This window comes from Ambystoma mexicanum, chromosome 8 (genome assembly GCF_040938575.1).
Source record: "Ambystoma mexicanum isolate Mex_15411 chromosome 8, UKY_AmexF1_1, whole genome shotgun sequence".
Lineage (NCBI taxonomy): Eukaryota > Metazoa > Chordata > Amphibia > Caudata > Ambystomatidae > Ambystoma > Ambystoma mexicanum.
The window spans coordinates 331088641-331105695 of NC_090929.1; the positions used below are offsets into that span (position 1 = coordinate 331088641).

General features: G+C 40.6%; 1 protein-coding gene across 1 annotated transcript in view; it reads right to left on the minus strand.

Moving 5' to 3' along the window:
• CCDC183 (coiled-coil domain containing 183) overlaps positions 1-17055 on the minus strand; it is an 893120-nt gene that overhangs the window by 108332 nt on the left and 767733 nt on the right. Inside the window, exon 13 of the mRNA XM_069612154.1 lies at positions 16143-16239. Coding sequence (XP_069468255.1) covers positions 16143-16239 — 97 coding nt within the window. The remainder of the gene's footprint in view (positions 1-16142; positions 16240-17055) is intronic.

The following is a 17055-nucleotide window of genomic DNA, read 5'->3' on the forward strand; positions in this document are numbered from 1 at the left end:
CGGGCTAGTATATCCAAGGTTCTCAAATTGTGGGTAGTAGAGCTACCTGGGCGAAAACCAGTTTGTGTGAAATAAGGCGGCCATTTTCGTCTGCCCAGGACTGTAGCTCCCTTAAAACAAATATGGAAAAAATCTTACTCTAAACGTCCAAGAGGGACAGTAATCTATAATTATATGGCGATAGTCTGTATCCTCCTTTTATAGATTGGAAAAAATATAGACTGGCGCAATGAATCCGGAGCATTCTGATCAAAGCATACCCTGGTAAATAGGATTTTTAGGAATCTTAGCCCAACCCACTAGGTCTTGCTTTAAGACTGTTAGCCAGACCATTAGGGCCCGCAGCCCTAGAGCTCTTTAGGCTTGTTATAATCCCCTCAATAGTCTCAGTAAGTTATTATCAAAGGCCATCCACCTGGCTGAGGTTCCACCCAATCAATTGTGGGTCTCCCCCCTGCTCTGTGTTTAAGGTGGTGCAACCACTCTTTTTCTTGAATGTGGTTCAAGATCATCTTCATTCTTTCACCCTTGGCTGCAGAGAGAATCTGCCATATTTTAGCGTAATTTCCATTTCGCAGAGCCCCGATCGTATGTTGCCAGTGGGTATCCTTATTAAAAAATTGCCACCACTTAAGCCATTCCTTATACTCCAACTTTATTGTCCTTATCAGCCTACTTTTAACAAAAGTGCAACCACCTAACCACCTAATTTTGGGACTGGATTTTTACTATTCAAGAAATCTTTGGGTTCAAGTCATTTTGCAGAGTGCTTCTTTATGCCAGAACTTTGGGCGTCTTACCAAACTACATGCTCAAATTTCCATGTTCTTATTGGAGATCTCAATTCTTGTGTTTACGGCTCAACCTGCTCCCAACGAGAGAAGTCTTGGGGCATGAGAGGGGGTTTAGCGTAACTAAAGAATGTGTAGGTTCTGTAAGTCTGAATGTTCTCTAGAAACTATTGTTTGTGTTATTGGAATGTGAGTTTTTAAATGATCACTGTATTTTACACTTTGAGAATATTTTTCTTGATTTGAAAACTGTATCAAGTAGGTTTGTATGGCAACAAATTATGACGTCTGAAAGTAATCGATGGGGACTAGCAGATTTATGTTTCTTGAAAGCTCTGTTTATGTAACTGTAGTCCCACTGTGATTGTGCCTATTTACCCCATGAAATCATGTTTTTATCAAGTCTTGTCAAATAATGTGAACTGTTATGATTGGTTTTAACTTTGTTTTGTAACTGCAAATGTGAAAAAATTCAACTAAGAATGTATTTCACAATAAATAATAAAAAAGAAATAACGGACTCTGCGATAGAGAATGTCTGCAATCCATTTGATAACATGGGGGCTGATACACAGGCTGATACACAGGCAGTTGAGTTAGTAGGTTGTGACAACTTCGATGGAATAGCACCTGCTCCTGTCGAGCAGGAATCACTTAACAACTACCTCCAACAAAAGAAAAAGAACATTTCTTTTTCCATCTGGATGTAATACAGGTGACCTCGTGGCAGCTAGGTTAAATCAACAAAGTAGAGTTATGAGTGTCCCTCTGCCTGGTTGTGAAACTGAAATGTATATAGAGGCAGGGTTTACTTCGGCTGAAGTAATTTGAGATTCAATGGAGCTATTAGCTCAAAGTGATTAAATGGGGGGCAGGTACGTCTGATTCCCTAACAGCTATATTTACTACACCGGAAGAGGAAGATCAAAATGCAACTAGGAACTCTTCTATTTTAAATTGCACCGTGGAAGAGGTACATTGTTTTGCACAAAGTCCAAATCTGTCGTTATTGGTAGCATTGAACTTTGTCTTAAATTCACTAGCCAAAGAAATTGAGCTTGTGAAAGACAAAGTAAAAGCCCATACCTTGCAGATAGCAGATAGAAAATACAAAATAGAATCTGTACAAGAAGAGATCTATAGAAAGTCACAGCTGCTGAAAGTGTAGAGGAGCAGGTAAATGCCTCCCCAGGAAGTCCAGCCCCGACCTCCTATATGTTGGAAGCCTGAGATTGTGCCATGTTTGACACCTATATGTGTGCCGATTCCGCAGCAAGTGTTTGAGAGAAGATATCCTCTGAGAAAACTGTATCAAATGTATCCCAGAAGGGACGACAACCTGAAGGAGGAACTCCCTGAAGGAATTTGAAAGAGTGAAAGAGGAGCTGGTGACGTCACAAGGGACGGGCGTGACGCACTAAGAATACTGGCTGAAGAGAAAGTATGGGTCATATAGAACCTGATAACGAAGTTAAGAATCGAGTAAACTTTAATATGTCGAGAAGAAGATTGCATGTGTGTGACGCACTGCTGAAAATGCAAACCGCTTCTGACTGTACAGATGCTGTAACGCAAGTAGACTAAGTGATCATCAAAACTGGTTATACATATTGAGTAGACTGCAGGCGGATCCACCATTGTATAGAAGCTGGACATCGGTGTCATGAATTTAGTAAGCCCGGACCCATGAAGAGAAAAGGGCGAGAGCTGTGTTGCAGCATGAATTAGCTGAGATCGTGGACATGAGTGGCGAGGCTGTCTGGCCTGGTAGCAAAGCTGAAGCAAGCCAAGGCTGGTTATCTATTCTTGAAGGCAGTGAACGTGAGAAGCTGAATCATCCCGTGTAGTGTGACGTCACGTATGACACATTTTTTGCATATAAATGTGTTTTTACGAGATAATCGCGGAAAGAACTTGAGCGAATGTCCGTTCATGTCCGTTGTAACTCCCTGTTTTAGATAATTGATATTAAAACAGTAAACTTTGCCATGTTCCTGAGTTGGTTTGATTATTTGGTGTCAGAGTTATTCTGCATCCCATCTACTGCATGTGTGTTACCCAAATAGCTTTAAGCTCAGGTGGTATCAGAGGATGGTTCAAGCTCCAAACTATTTCTGCTCTAGATTTTCAGACAATCGATTATCCATGAGCCGAAAGATCGCAACGTTTCCTGTGGAGAGGGCCAATAGAAATAAACTTGCAAGAAGAACCAAGACGGTGGGCAGGTCCCCCTTTGATGAAATCCCTGCCCAGTTTCCACGGGCACTCTGCGGATAGAAAGCGAAGTGGTCGGGTTGGAGAGAGGAGTCCATACCGAAGGCCTCGAGTCGATTAACGAACGAATGGTGAGTAACATAAAGGGAATGGCAAATGAAGGGGATGGGATTGTGATCATTTTTAAGTAACATGAAATATTGTGTGAAGAACAGGTAGTGCCTAGAGACCTGGCTTAAGGGAGTTTCAGAAGAAGACATTTCAAATCCCAACGTGGGAAGAGCAGAAACATATAACGCGTAAAACAGGTTTACGTAGGGTGACGTCTCAAACCCTGTACAGGGTATATGTAAAGGCGAGCGAGAAAAAGGTGATCAGTCTTTATTAATGTGTAAAGTTGACTAGTCTGTCTGTATGTTGTTTGTTGAGTAAAAATATCGAAGAGTGATAAAAGTTGTGAAGTAATTGAACAAAATTGAGGAGCTATAGTAACTACCATAGTGAAGTGGTTGGTACCAATGCAGAGGTAGAGATAACTAATTGAGAAACTACAGGCTTGAGCGGCGATTGATGATGTACGGTCATATTTGTTGTTTTAAGGTGTTGAACAAGTGATGATTTAAATGGAATATAACGTATATTTAACAGTCTGGTAAGTATTGACAGTCAATTGTGACTTGTCATCATGGGAGATGCTCCTCTTATGCACTTATGCAAGACACTGTCAAAGCACAAGCCCAAACTCCAACAGTATAGTGTGGAATGGGTGAAAGGCACGGCAGATAAGATCTTCATGCCGTGGCCGCAAGGGGGATCACTGTCAAAAGCGGTATTGCAACACATGACAACATACTTGCACGCTGCGTACACAGGGAAGAAATTAGAGAAATGGTTAGCTATTCTGGCGCTCTTGAAAATGTACCAGGAAGAGAGGGAAGATCTGCCACCTGAGGAGTGGATGCTTAGTCCACGTACGGAGGCAGGTGTTGAGCCCTCAGCTCCCCTTACCTCGCCTGAAGTAAAAGACGCTAGTGTGGAAGAAATAGGGTTGTATCCTTTAAAGGAGTTGTAAGCGGCGATGGGGTATAATAATCCAATACACAAACCTCCTGCTTATAGCAGCAATGATATCCCAGAGGAGAATAAGAAAAAGAAGAGATTTATAAAGTCATACGAGACAGAGAAGAACAGAGTGAGCGGTCGAATTTGTCGACGGAAATAGACAAAGAGATTAAGAGATGGAAAGGAGAGAAAGATAAAGCTGATGAGGTAACAATTGTGCAGACTGAATGGATGGGAGGACAGATATTGCTCAAATTAGATGGGAAAAGCATTGAGGAAGTTAGGCAAAGAGAAGATAAGGACGAACAAGAAAGAAGAGACAAAGAACGGGAGAAAAGATTGAAAGGATGAACAGAGAAGGAAGAGCAGGTAATGACAAGAACAGATATATCAGGAGGAACAACAGAAAAAAGAACAGGCAGAAAAACAAAGAAAATATGACACTAGACAGAGAGCGATAGACAGGGATAGAAGAGAAAAAAGAGAGAAGAGCCGAAAGCACAGAAATGAAGGGACAAAAGAATACAGAAACCAAGGGAAGAAGAGGAAAGAAGGGAAGAAGGAGAGAAGAACAAAGGCAAGAGGAAGATGGAAATGGAAGAGAGATGAGAAAGCAAAGAGAATTGGATGAAGAAATGGAACAAGGGGGAGACAGCAAGGTCTTGATATCAGTCTCATTCATAGGGAGCCAGTAGGGCCAAGCACAGAAATACGATGGGATAGAACAGAGGAGTTCCTTCCGATAAAGGAATTAATGCCAGGGGCATCTACAGTCACGTTAGATGAGGAAAGATTTGATGTGGAAAGCATCGGAGATAGGATCGATAAAGCCCATCAACAGCTGAGACGGAATAGCGAGCTTAGAACTCCAAGGAACGATGATTGATCCCTAATGCCTCAATCACAAAAAGAGGAGGAAAGCCTGTTCAGTGATGGACATCGAGCATTGTCTTTAAGTAGACTGAACCTGGATAGGGTGAAGGGGATGATAGCCACATTAGTTGGGGACAAGACATGTCAGACGAGGAAAGAGAGTCTGTCCTTGAGGCAGGAGGGGGGAGCCTGTGTGCTCCTGAAGGATGCCTGCAAATGGATAAATAAGTAAGATGGTCAGATCTGGAACAACCTAAGGACAGGATGCCAGATCCCATACCATATCCAGAGCGTCCCAGAGGACGATTGTATAGTGAAAAGGGAGAATCACCACCATATGTGAGCAGGTTAAGAGCTCTACCATCAAGGAGATGGTCAGGGACGATCATCCCTGCCCTGGATAGGCTAACGATGGGAATTGATTGTGGGTTGGGGTTTACACAATTTCCCTTATTGGAAAAAGGGGGAGCAAGACCACAGAATATTCCATGGCCGCAGATAGACAAGGATAATTTAAGGTGCAAGCTCCCGAGTTTGACTTCGGGTTCTGGGAAATGGATATATGAGTTAGAAAAAAATACAAGAGGAAATACGTTGGCCATAGGTGACATAAAAGGTCTCCTGGCAGCATTCTTGGGGAAAGAGCTGATGACATATGGACGAGAGCAGGGTATTCAAGTGTGACAGCACAAAACATAGCGCATGACGGAGCACTGTTTAATAATTGCAGAGCAGATGCTTGGAGGGCTCTCAGGGTACAGTATCCTGATACATCAGATATGGGTACAATTATGACCCGTAAAATGAAAGAAGATGAAGACCCTTTTGCTTACATTCAGGATATTCAAGAGAAATGGCAACTCAGAACTTGCGAGCCGTGGGAAAAAACAGTGGCATTATTTTACCACATTTTATGTCAGGGGTTGCCTGAGCCAGTACAGGGACAAATGAAGAAACAAGTGGGAATGGAAACCAAACCGTGGGCTGAGATACAGTTGACGATAGTGCATCACTGTCGGCTATTGCAAGAGGAAAATAGGAAGAAAGATGAGGCTAGGAAAATTGAAGCCAAACTGATTCAGAAAATATTGTCAAAATTTACCATAGAAGGAGCGGCATTGACAAGCGGAGACGGATTGGGAACGCAGGAAGCAATGGGTACATCAGAGGCAAATAATCAGTGCTTGATGGATCAAGGTGGATATGGGCTCGTGGCACGAGGCAAAGGTATGAGCTATACAGGAAGAGCAGGTGGATTTCAAAATAATCAAGGTGGGTTTCAAAGTACACAAGATGAGAATCAGAATACCCAGGGAGGATATAACCAAGGAGGTCTTATCAGACGGGTACCCACAGTATGTTGGACCAGTGGGATGACGGGGCACATTGCACACATATGTGGTAGCCAAGGGTACGTACAAAATGGTCAATTTTCAAGAGGGGGGCAGATAATCCTCCACCATATAGCACACAAAGTAGGTAAGGGGTCGCCCAAGATCACCCAGTATATCAGACACAAGCGCTGCGAGTGCTGCAGGCACAGTAGCAAGACAAGTGTGGACACCCAGAATAGGAGGTGTCACTGTGGTAGGAAGTGACGGTGTACAGTGACTCCGCCTACGTGACGTCAACTGTACATGCATGATTGTCATGATGAAAGAGGAGGGGTTACCTCTTTGCGGATGGTGCTCCAGTGCAGCATGCATCCTTATTGGATAGGCTTATCAAGGCACTACAACTCCCAGTAGCCATAGCGGTCGTTAAAAGTACAGCGCACACTAAGCGTACAGATTTGATCTCTTGTGGGAATGAAGCTGCAGATGTAGACGCCAAATGGGTTGCATATTCCCCTGATATTTTTATAGCCATGATAGTGCAAAAGGGTTTAATACATTGTTGATAACCCAATTAATGGAGATTCAAGGGAGTGCACCACAGGATGAGCAGGAATTATCAAAACAAAGTGGGTATTCTTTATCCCCCACTGAAGCATTTTGGTGAGAAGACAGCACTGGAAAGCTGGTGATGCCAGTAGCATTATTAAAGGTGGCGCTTGAGAAGCCGCATTACCCCACGCATGCAAATAGGCAGAGTCTTGCTGCAACGATTGCAGAAGACTGGTTCATTCCGAATCTGTTGGAACACGTTGCACTCTTTATGTTAAACTGCATCGTGTGTCAAAAGTGTACTGCTGGGCATACAATGAGAACAATTAGAGGGGGACTACCTCGACCGAATGGTCAGTTTCAGCATTGACATATTGACTATGTTGATATGCTGCAAGTTTGTAATGGATACAGGTATCTATTAGTGGTGGTGTGTCCCTTTTCTAGGTGGATGGAGGCAGCTCAGTGTACACTCCCTGATTCCACTTGCACTGCCAAGTTTTTAGTACGTGAAGTCTTCCCAAGATGGGGTGTGTGTGAAGTGCTGAGATCCGATATTGGGCCACATTTTGTTAATGAGGTGTTTGAACAAATAGGACTTTTATTGAATACAAGTTTTGTTCTGCTTATCACCCGCAAGCAAACCGGATATGTGAGCGACTCAACAGCCTCCATAAAGAAAGGATTGCCAAGATAAAATTGACTTTGAAGAAGGGGTGGCTCTATTGCCTAACCTCACCCCTCACGAGCTAGTGACAGGACAGTGAATGAGAACGCCTCTTACACCTCTGTCTAGGAGTAGAAGTGATGCCCATAGTGTAGCTAATACTTCAGGTGAACTACATGATTATTTGACATGTATGACCTCCAGCATCTCTCTCCTTTCAGAACAAATCAAGCGTCACAGGGGTTTGTCGAAGAACACAGATGAAGGCAATGCAACAACCAGCACAACTGAATTTCTATCAGCACCCAAGTTATATGTTGGTGATCTGATCCTGATAAGGAACTTTACCCGTGAGTGGCATGAAACACGTTTTCATGGCCCCTTTTGTGTTGAAAATATAACCCCTTCAGCTGTGAAGGTCCAAGGAAGACGAGCTTGGCTTCACCTGGGCGACGTGAAAGCCTACAGAGGTGAGACCTTCCCTTACACCGTTGCCGATCCAGAAGCAAGACAAGAAAGATCATTTCAGCGTGTGCAGACTCAATCGATGACGAAGAAGAAGGACGATAAAGTGACTACTATTGAATGATACAGATTTTGTATCTTGAACTGTGATTCGAACCAAAACTCCTCATAGATATTTTAACAAGAGTGCAAAGACTTGCTGAGAATCTCAGGAATTTTGAAAAACAAACTTTAGAAACATATTGAAGCTTTAGAACTATGCCTTAATGTCAGTTGTTGTTCAGAAATTGGAAATGAGGTCAATATCCGGATTCATTTTGTGGAGCATATTTTTTACATTTTTTTTATTGTGTTTATGTTCAAGATTAGAACTTTTACACATCAACAATACATATATAGTCCTTAAGATAATTAACAAAAATGTATCTATTTTAAATAATACCATCAATCATTCATATTTCTATAGGAATACAATCATACATACATCACTTATTTACAATACAGTAAAATAAATGTAATTCCAATAATCATAAACCAAATTAAGTCCCATTCTATTCATGAATTAATCAAAATACTCCACACAGACGGAAGATTATTTCATTATTATCCGAGATTCATAGGTTTCCTCTCAGCATTTACTTATACATTTTCAATACTTTCTGGTAAGGCCAAGCTCATCCAACATTCTGATCACCTCCGCAGTCAAACAAACGGCATTACCTCCGCTCAACCTATCCCAGACTACTTGTGCCAGATCTATATTGCTTAGTAAAAGAAATCTACTCAAAAAGCGAGTTCTCATGTCTTTTGACATTACACATTCTACCATCAAATGACGCAGACTCTCTTTTGTCGTTCTACAATAACAACATAGACCTAGATTTCCAGAAGCGCCTGTGGTTCGATTGGCCAAAATGTTCCCCGTAGGCAGGAGATTTAAACAGAATCGTAGAAATTGACTCCGTATTCTAGGACAAGGGAATTGGTTCAAGTATGCTGGCAACCATCCTAAAGGCTTATCAATCCTCGTAAATATGTTATGGGTTTTTATAATTTCTGACTGTGGCAATTCTCCTAATCCAGTCCATTTCCTTCAGTTGTTTCTTAATTGCAACTGGATTTTCATGCATCTGCCTCCGATCCTTACTACATTGTTTCAAGATGGCATCAACTCTATTAATGGTTGCAGTAAGAAATGGTGAACTATTTGTCTCCAATTCTTTAGCTAGATTTTCAAAGAGTGTATTTGTGGTGGGATATTTAATTTTTTCCGCTAGGCAGTGAAGTTTCCATTGGACCCAGTATTCCAATGACAGCAATCCAAATTCATATTGAATTGATGGCATTGGTGTTCCCTCTGGCAGGTTCAATACCCTTTTCCATATATAGCCCTCTATTTTTACCCATAGAATAGTTAGACATATTGGATTGACCTCCGACCCATATATTATCTTGGGCACTACTTTCCCGACATAGAAAGCCATAGGGGCTTTATTGTAAACCTGCAGTATTTACCAAAGATCTTCTTCATTTGGTAAATCATTTGACCACTTGTATGCATCATTCGATTGACACTGTCTTCAGAAGATGTTTTGTCTGATACCTGGAATCCTAGAGATATTATTTCCCTTTGCGGAGTGATCTTAATATTGTCCACATGCCAGTTATCTTTTGTTCTGGTTGCCTGTGGGTGAGATAGCTGGATCACCTGGCACTTTTTCTGGTTGATTACGAGTCCATTAATTTTTACATATTCACTGTTCTTGTCAGTAGACGTTGGAGTCCTACTGGAGTGCAATCTATGAGTGCCCGATCATCTGCATATGCCAGCCAATTTATTTTTCTCCTCCCAATTTAGGCGACACCAAGCCAGCTCCTTCCATTGCCTGCTGAAACTCCGCCATGAATAGATTGAATAGACATGGCGCAAATATGCATAGAGCTGTGGCGCAGCAAGAATTATCTGAGATCATGGACATGAGTGGCAATGCTGTCTGGCCTGGTACCAAAGCAGAAGCAAGCCAAGGCTGGTTATCTATTCTTGAAGGCAGTGAACCTGAGAAGCTGAATCATCCCCTGGTCAGGTGCAAAGAAAGAACAACAAGCGTGCCAAGTTTTATTCATGTAAGACATATAAATGCTGCAAAATGGTCCAAATCGTGATCTCCTGTCACGTGAGCCAAGGATGAAAATAGAGTTGAGCATTGAGTTCCAGAACTGCGATTGTGCGTGCTCACACTCCCATATATTCCGACAGACAAGGATACTTTGCAAGGCCAAGTTCAAAGACAATCTGCTTGGCAGACGGCTTGAGTGATGAGAGATGAAGGGCTAAATGGGTGGGCAGGTGAAGTCAAGTCCACCTCCTGGCACCTGGGTATGAACGTATATGCTGCTAAGTGAACTGAATGTTCCAGACATGGCACAAGCATGCCTAATTGTAGAGGGCCATATAATGAAGGGCCTAATAGTTTGAGAGCCAATGTTCTATCCTGTAATTAATAATGTTGAAGATTACATGTTTTTAGATGTAGGCATAGCTTGTCCACCTGACAGTAGATATCCGATCACAATCCCACCCCTTATAGAAAGTATACTTAGATGTTCCCCTTGAGCCTATCACAACCCTGTGTAGGTTTTCTTATTTCCCACATAGTATGACATCACATATGAAACATTTCTTTTATATAAATGTGTTTTTACAAGATATGCGCCGAGGGAACTTGTGCGAATGTCCGTTGATGTCCGTTGTAATTCCCTGTTTTAGATAATTGATATTAAAACAGAAAACTTTGCCAACTTCCTGAGTTGGTTTGATTATTTGCTGTCAGAGTTATTCTGCATCCCATCCACTGCATGTGTGTTACCCAAAGGGTTCTAAGCTCAAAAAATTGGAAAAAATGTGAGTTTGATGATATAAAAGTAAAATCCCTTTCGATGGCGTATATTAAGAACAATGTTATCTTGGCCTGGGAGGAAGTAAAAAGTTATACCCTGCATTTGGTGGAAATCAAAAAGATTGATTTGGCAGTACTCCAGATATGTGCTGAAAAAAGTGCATACTGAAGCGCAGAGCATATGTGATCACTTGCAGCTACCTATCGACTTAACAGGTACTGGTAATTTGGCAGAAACTGTGGCCACGAATCAAGAAGATTTATCTCTAATGCTTGAACTTGAGGCGCAAGACCTGTTTTTCAATAGTCCTCCAGTTGAAGAATTTTTGTAGGAATGTATGAGAATGAGATCAAAATTATGCAAAGAAAACGAACGGGCCTCCTTCCGAATAACAGTCCCAAATCTCACTGTAAGAAGAAAAATAAAAGAGCTGTTTGGCAAGAAAAGCAAACTAAAAGTTAAAAGGATTGCAAATAGAGCTATATGGTCTCTCCTAAATTTCTTCATCACATTAAGCTACGAGAGGAGAAGGACAAAGTGGAAGTAGATAAGGGAAGAAGCGTATCAGAAGATGGGTCACAGAATGTCATGGAAAATCTATTACTATCTTGTAATTTAGAGTGTAATGGAACCAGAGATGATGTACTTACAGGGAAAGTGAGGTTAGTATCAACATCGAGAGAAGACTGGTCCTGTTTTACGAGTGCCCTTATAGTTGAAATAGAAAGTCCTGTGTCAATGGACCAGATATTTAGCATTGTGAATTGGAACACCCAAGGTTTTCATCATCTAAAATATCACAATAGTTCCCTTTTTTGGGTCGGGTGTGCAGAAATGATCATTTTACAGGAAACCTTCAGAGATAAGACAGTCCTGAATGGCTTTTTTGTATGCCATCAAAAGGCTATCAAAGGAAAATTATGCAGACCTCGAGGGGTTCTTATTGTGGGAGCCAGTACTTTCTGGGCAATGAAGGCTAAAGTGCTCTTCAGCTTTCCTACCTGCATAATGATTATTCTGGCACAAACAAAGGCTGGGAAAAAAGATATTTTAACTGTAAACTTGTATGGTAGTTCCCACTAAATGCCCGTTGAGGATAAATTAAAGAGGTTTTATTGGATTCGTACACTATTTATAAAGATGCCTTCTGATCACAGCAGGTGATGTTAATGTAGACTACTTAAATGATTATGAAAGAATGCAGAATGGAAATTGCTTAATGAGCACTAATAAGATTGGAAAGGGCATCTTTCTTTCTCAAATGGAATTTGATGCCATTGAATGGAAATGTTGAGTGGGATAAATTGGCATAGAGGTGATTAGAGGTCTTGTATTGAGTTTATTTTTAGATCAGAAAGTTTATATTAGATATGTGAGTGGCTGTCTATCCGTGAGGGGGCACTGAGTGATCATAATATGCTAAATGCTCGATTTCAATACTCTATAACAATTGATAATGGGAGTGCTATCAAGCAAGTTTCTGTTAATAAAGGTTGGAATCGACTGGTATGGTCTGATAAGGTTGTTGAGAAATGTTTGCATACTTTTAAATGTAAACTATCACAGATTGGGCAGACTAATGATGTTACTGCTGCATTCTATGGTAATATTGAACATTCTTTCATGTATTCTCCATTTACCATAGAAAAAGAGAAACGACGTGGAAGGGTATATGTGAAAGAAATACAGCAACTAAAAAAAAAGATGAGAATATCCAAGAAATAAAGTATGATAATAGTGGGAACTAATACGTCTGGAAAGATAAAGGTGCAAAAATGCGATTGAATCAAGCAGGCATTTAATCCACCAGAAGGAAGGGGAAAGGGAAGCATGCTCTGATGTATTGACTCTAAGTCAGATACTAGCTATTGGAAATTAGCCAATTCGGACTGCAAGTTTCCACAACTAGTACAGGAAAATCCTATTTTAGAACCTGTTTGGGTTGAATACTTTGAGCAGTTATTTCCAGGTACATAAACAACTGACTGTTTCGAAATCTTTATAAGGAATTGGAATGTGGAATTTACGCAAGAAGGTATTGAATAGCTAATTAAGAAAGGTAGCCGCTCTAGAGCTCCTGTCCCAATGGATTGAGTAACACAGTCCTTAAGGCTGAACTGGTATATTGGTCTAATGTTCTTTATTGTCGGTTTAAAGAAATTATTAAAGCCTAAATCCTGGTTAATGGCAAATGTAGTACCAGTTTTTAAAAAAGGAAATAAACTAGAACTTGTCAATTATAGGCCATTCGCACTGCTAAATGCAGAATCGAAAATCTTTGTATCACTAGTGCTTAGAGAATTAAAAGGTTGGGCAAGTCCAAATGGCATCTTGAAACCATTCCAGGTGGGATTTTGGCAAAATATTTGTACAATTATAACAGGGATAACAGTAGATTACTTGTAACAATTGGCGTGGCAAAGGAAGTATTCTGCAATGTGTGCAGTTTGTATTGACCTTTCCTTAGCTTTTGATAAGGTTAACCGTAACTTACTTTGGAAAAACCTTCAAGGATGGGATATACCATCTCATCTACTTAATATACCAATAGCTCAGTGAGGGTTAGACTCCGCTAAATAGGTAACACCACTCAAGAAAAATGGTCTTAAAAACGGTCTTAAACAAGGGTGCGGTATAGCACCCTTTTTATTCAATATATATTTATTTGGCTGATTTAGGTGATTTTCGTCTAAATTCTCTTTGTATTTCTCGTTATACACATAGAGTTTATTGGTTAACATCTGCTGATGAAATTTTAGTTTTTGATACATCAAGAGTGGGAATTAATCGATTGCTTCGATCATTTGAATGTTAAGCAAAAATGAATGAACTATTAACGGTCTAACATCTAAAATTCTAGTATTTAAAACAGAGAAAAGAGCAGGACAATTCAATTGTAGACTGAATAAGGGAACCTTGAGTGAAACCGCAGAATTGAGGTATCTAGGCTTCTAAATATATACGACAATGAAGAAAAAATTGATAATTTCTTTCATAGTAAGGTTATGCACTTGTTACTGCAATTAAAACATTTTTAAAATAGATATTGTAAATTGACATTATCTCCAGTGATTACACTTTACGAGGCTAAAATCGTCCCCACTCTGTTATGGCCTGGATATTTATCATCCGCTATGAGATTTTAAAGTTGATATCTACGAGGGTATTTTATGGAGAAGTGTGCTGGGATTACCTTAATCTACCCCAATAGCTTGTATTATATATGAGCCAAGTCTAATATCTCTTAATGCAAAAATATTGTGGAAAAGGTAAAGCAAGTAGATACATTTAAACAATCTGCTGTGGAATCGCTATATGAATTATATAATCTACATAGTGCTAATGTAGCCTATCCCATAGACGAAATGTGTGATCTACAATGGGTTTCAATATGGATGAATCTCATAATGACACAGTGCAATGTAAGTTGAAAATATGGAAGCAAGACTGGGTCAACACAATAGGGAAAGTAAATGGCTATGAAAGATATAATATGCTAACCAGTGGTACACGTCTTCAAGGTTCTCTTGCAAATTATTTTATGAAATTCCTGTCATGGAAGTTTGCCCACATTATGATGCGATTTTGCTTTAATCTATTATTGACAGTGAATAACTTGTATTTATGGAAAAGAGCTGAGACGGAAAATACTAATTGTCTAGACTGTGGAAATGACGTAGCCATTTAGTACCATACATTAGTGGGATGTACAGGAACTCATCCCTTCTGAATGGAATGCTTTTCTAAATCTGTAAAAAAAAATGCAAATTGATCAATTGATCTGTGGGAATTTCTTTGGTATAGATTACATATGGAATATTGCACTTTAACCCTGCTAATTGCACTTTGTAGATTTCTTAATATTATGAAATTGGTTTAATCTTACTGTAATTTGAATGAATAGTAATGGGATTTTATAATTGTTGTTTGTATGTATAATATTATGTGTGGTGATAAATGTTAAGGTTTAATTTAAACCATATGACGATAAATTAAAAAAAGTTGGAGTTGCTTGTCCTCCACTAGACACCACACTGTCCAGCAGCAGAGTGAGGCTGCGAAGATGACACACAGCTTTCTGCAAGCAATAATAATCTAGTAAGCTAGTAGGTGCCTGAGCACCTCGAAAGGTGTGTAATGATGCACATTATTCAGAGACCCAACTTTGAGTAAACCATGAGTGTCCTGTTTTGGTAACCACCATCTACAAATCCTTAGCAGGGTTTTCAACACTGATGAGTGATGATAGAAAATATTCAATCCAAGCATAACCACTGGTAAATAGCTCTATACAGCCACACAAGGCATCTTTTATTTCAGTCTGGTGTACCAATACAGAAGGGTAAACACCATATGCAAACCAGGATTCGTCTCCTGCCAAAAAACATTGCCAGTGGTTCTGGATAATTCAAAGCTTTGCAGCCCCTGTCTGTTCTTTGCAGAATTGTCATCGGTCCTGATTTGAACAGAGAAGTATTTGGACAATATATGCCAACATCGTTAAAAACACACGCTTCAGAGAAACAGGATACACAACTCCTTGAATGGTCTGCCATGTTTGAACACTGTTTTTAAATGTCTTAGGCAAACTGATCCAGAGGTTTCCAGAAATGCCTCTCAGTCGTTTTAAGCTTCTGCTATCTACCCTTGGATTATAACTATTTTGCAGTACCTTGACCTCAGGGTTTATTTTTAATTTCTCTATCATATAGTCCAAATACACTGTTGCATAATGTGCTATACAAAATCCCCTACTCACCTAGTCACTCATTCGATAACGCGGTCTCTCTCTCTCTCATTCACTCAACCATTCACCACAAAAGCTGGCAACCAAACACCAAATCAGTGTGTCCTCACTGGCAGGCCTGTTATCTACGTTGCCCAAAGTCGGTCTCCTTAATAACTTTCCCCTTTCGTACAGCCAGACTTAGAATGTCCCACAGGGCAATAGGTCAACATTGGCCACTTTTCTGGGCCATTTTAATTACTTAGTGCATGCTGCAGGTGGTAGAGTTAAACAATGTTACAAGATCACTGCACTTTATAATGCACCATTTGGCAAAAACATTCACAAAAGATTCCACCCCAGATACAACTCCGAACGTTTGTTGTAACAATTCATAAATTGTGATTCGTGAATGTGGGCTGCTTTTATTTGGCTGCCAGTAGACTATTTGTTGTCCAGCCCGTTCCTGCATGCAGCCAATCGCAACATTTGCCACTTCCCACTTTTTCCTCAATTCTATCTTTTAATACAAGTGCCACCCCGCCTCCATTTGGACTTACCTATATCATCGCCATCGTCAGTGTCTAGATCGATCTTTGTGTTGCGGGGCTCGTGAGTAGTGGACGCCTCCAGCAGTTCCCTGACCTGCATAAAAGGCTGTGAGAGACAAGGAGAAGATTAAAGGGATGAGGTAAACTGTAAAAGGCTGGGGTAGCACATCCCTCACGTAGAGAGGAGGTGAGCCCAGGATCACTACACAGTGGAGGAAAGAGTACACTACATGTGTGGAGGAACTGCATGTGTGGAAGTGACTAGCTAGTTAGATTGGTCTATTTGCAGAGAGGATCCAGCAGGCAATAGGATGAATCATGTGATGTCAAGGCTCTGCCAGCCCTACTATGAGTTCTGAAATACAAGACCAGTGTAGGAGGCTGGGAAGGAAAGACGAGGTGGGAAAAGGAGCTTCAATCGAGTCACATTTTAACAAATTTCTTATTGTTTAGCAGACGGTGCAGAACCTCAAGCTATATTAACGTGTACTCCCTGTTAGAGGAACCATGTACATTAACTGTCAATACAAACATGCTGCCCCTCTGGATCCCTCCATGTGGATGTCTGTCATGGTCTTATGAGTCCACTCTCTATTTTTATTCCAGACCAACCTAGTAAATGTTAAGGGGGAGGTTCAGCAAATACGAAACATGTGGAAGAAAGAAGTGTTCAAACCTGGCCTCAATCTGGATCCAGACAAAAAGTATCCACATTGTGCACCCAATGGGGAGGTCAGTGTCCCCATAATTGTTTTAGAAAAGGAGGGCTTTGAGGAGGAGGAGACCCTATAAACTACACTGGTGCCCATGTAAAGTATATGATGTATTCAATATATGTGTCAGAATATTAGCGGTTAACTGAGATTTCAACTCTCAACACATAGCTCCTAGTCTATAGCATTGCAAACATCCTGCTTTTGCC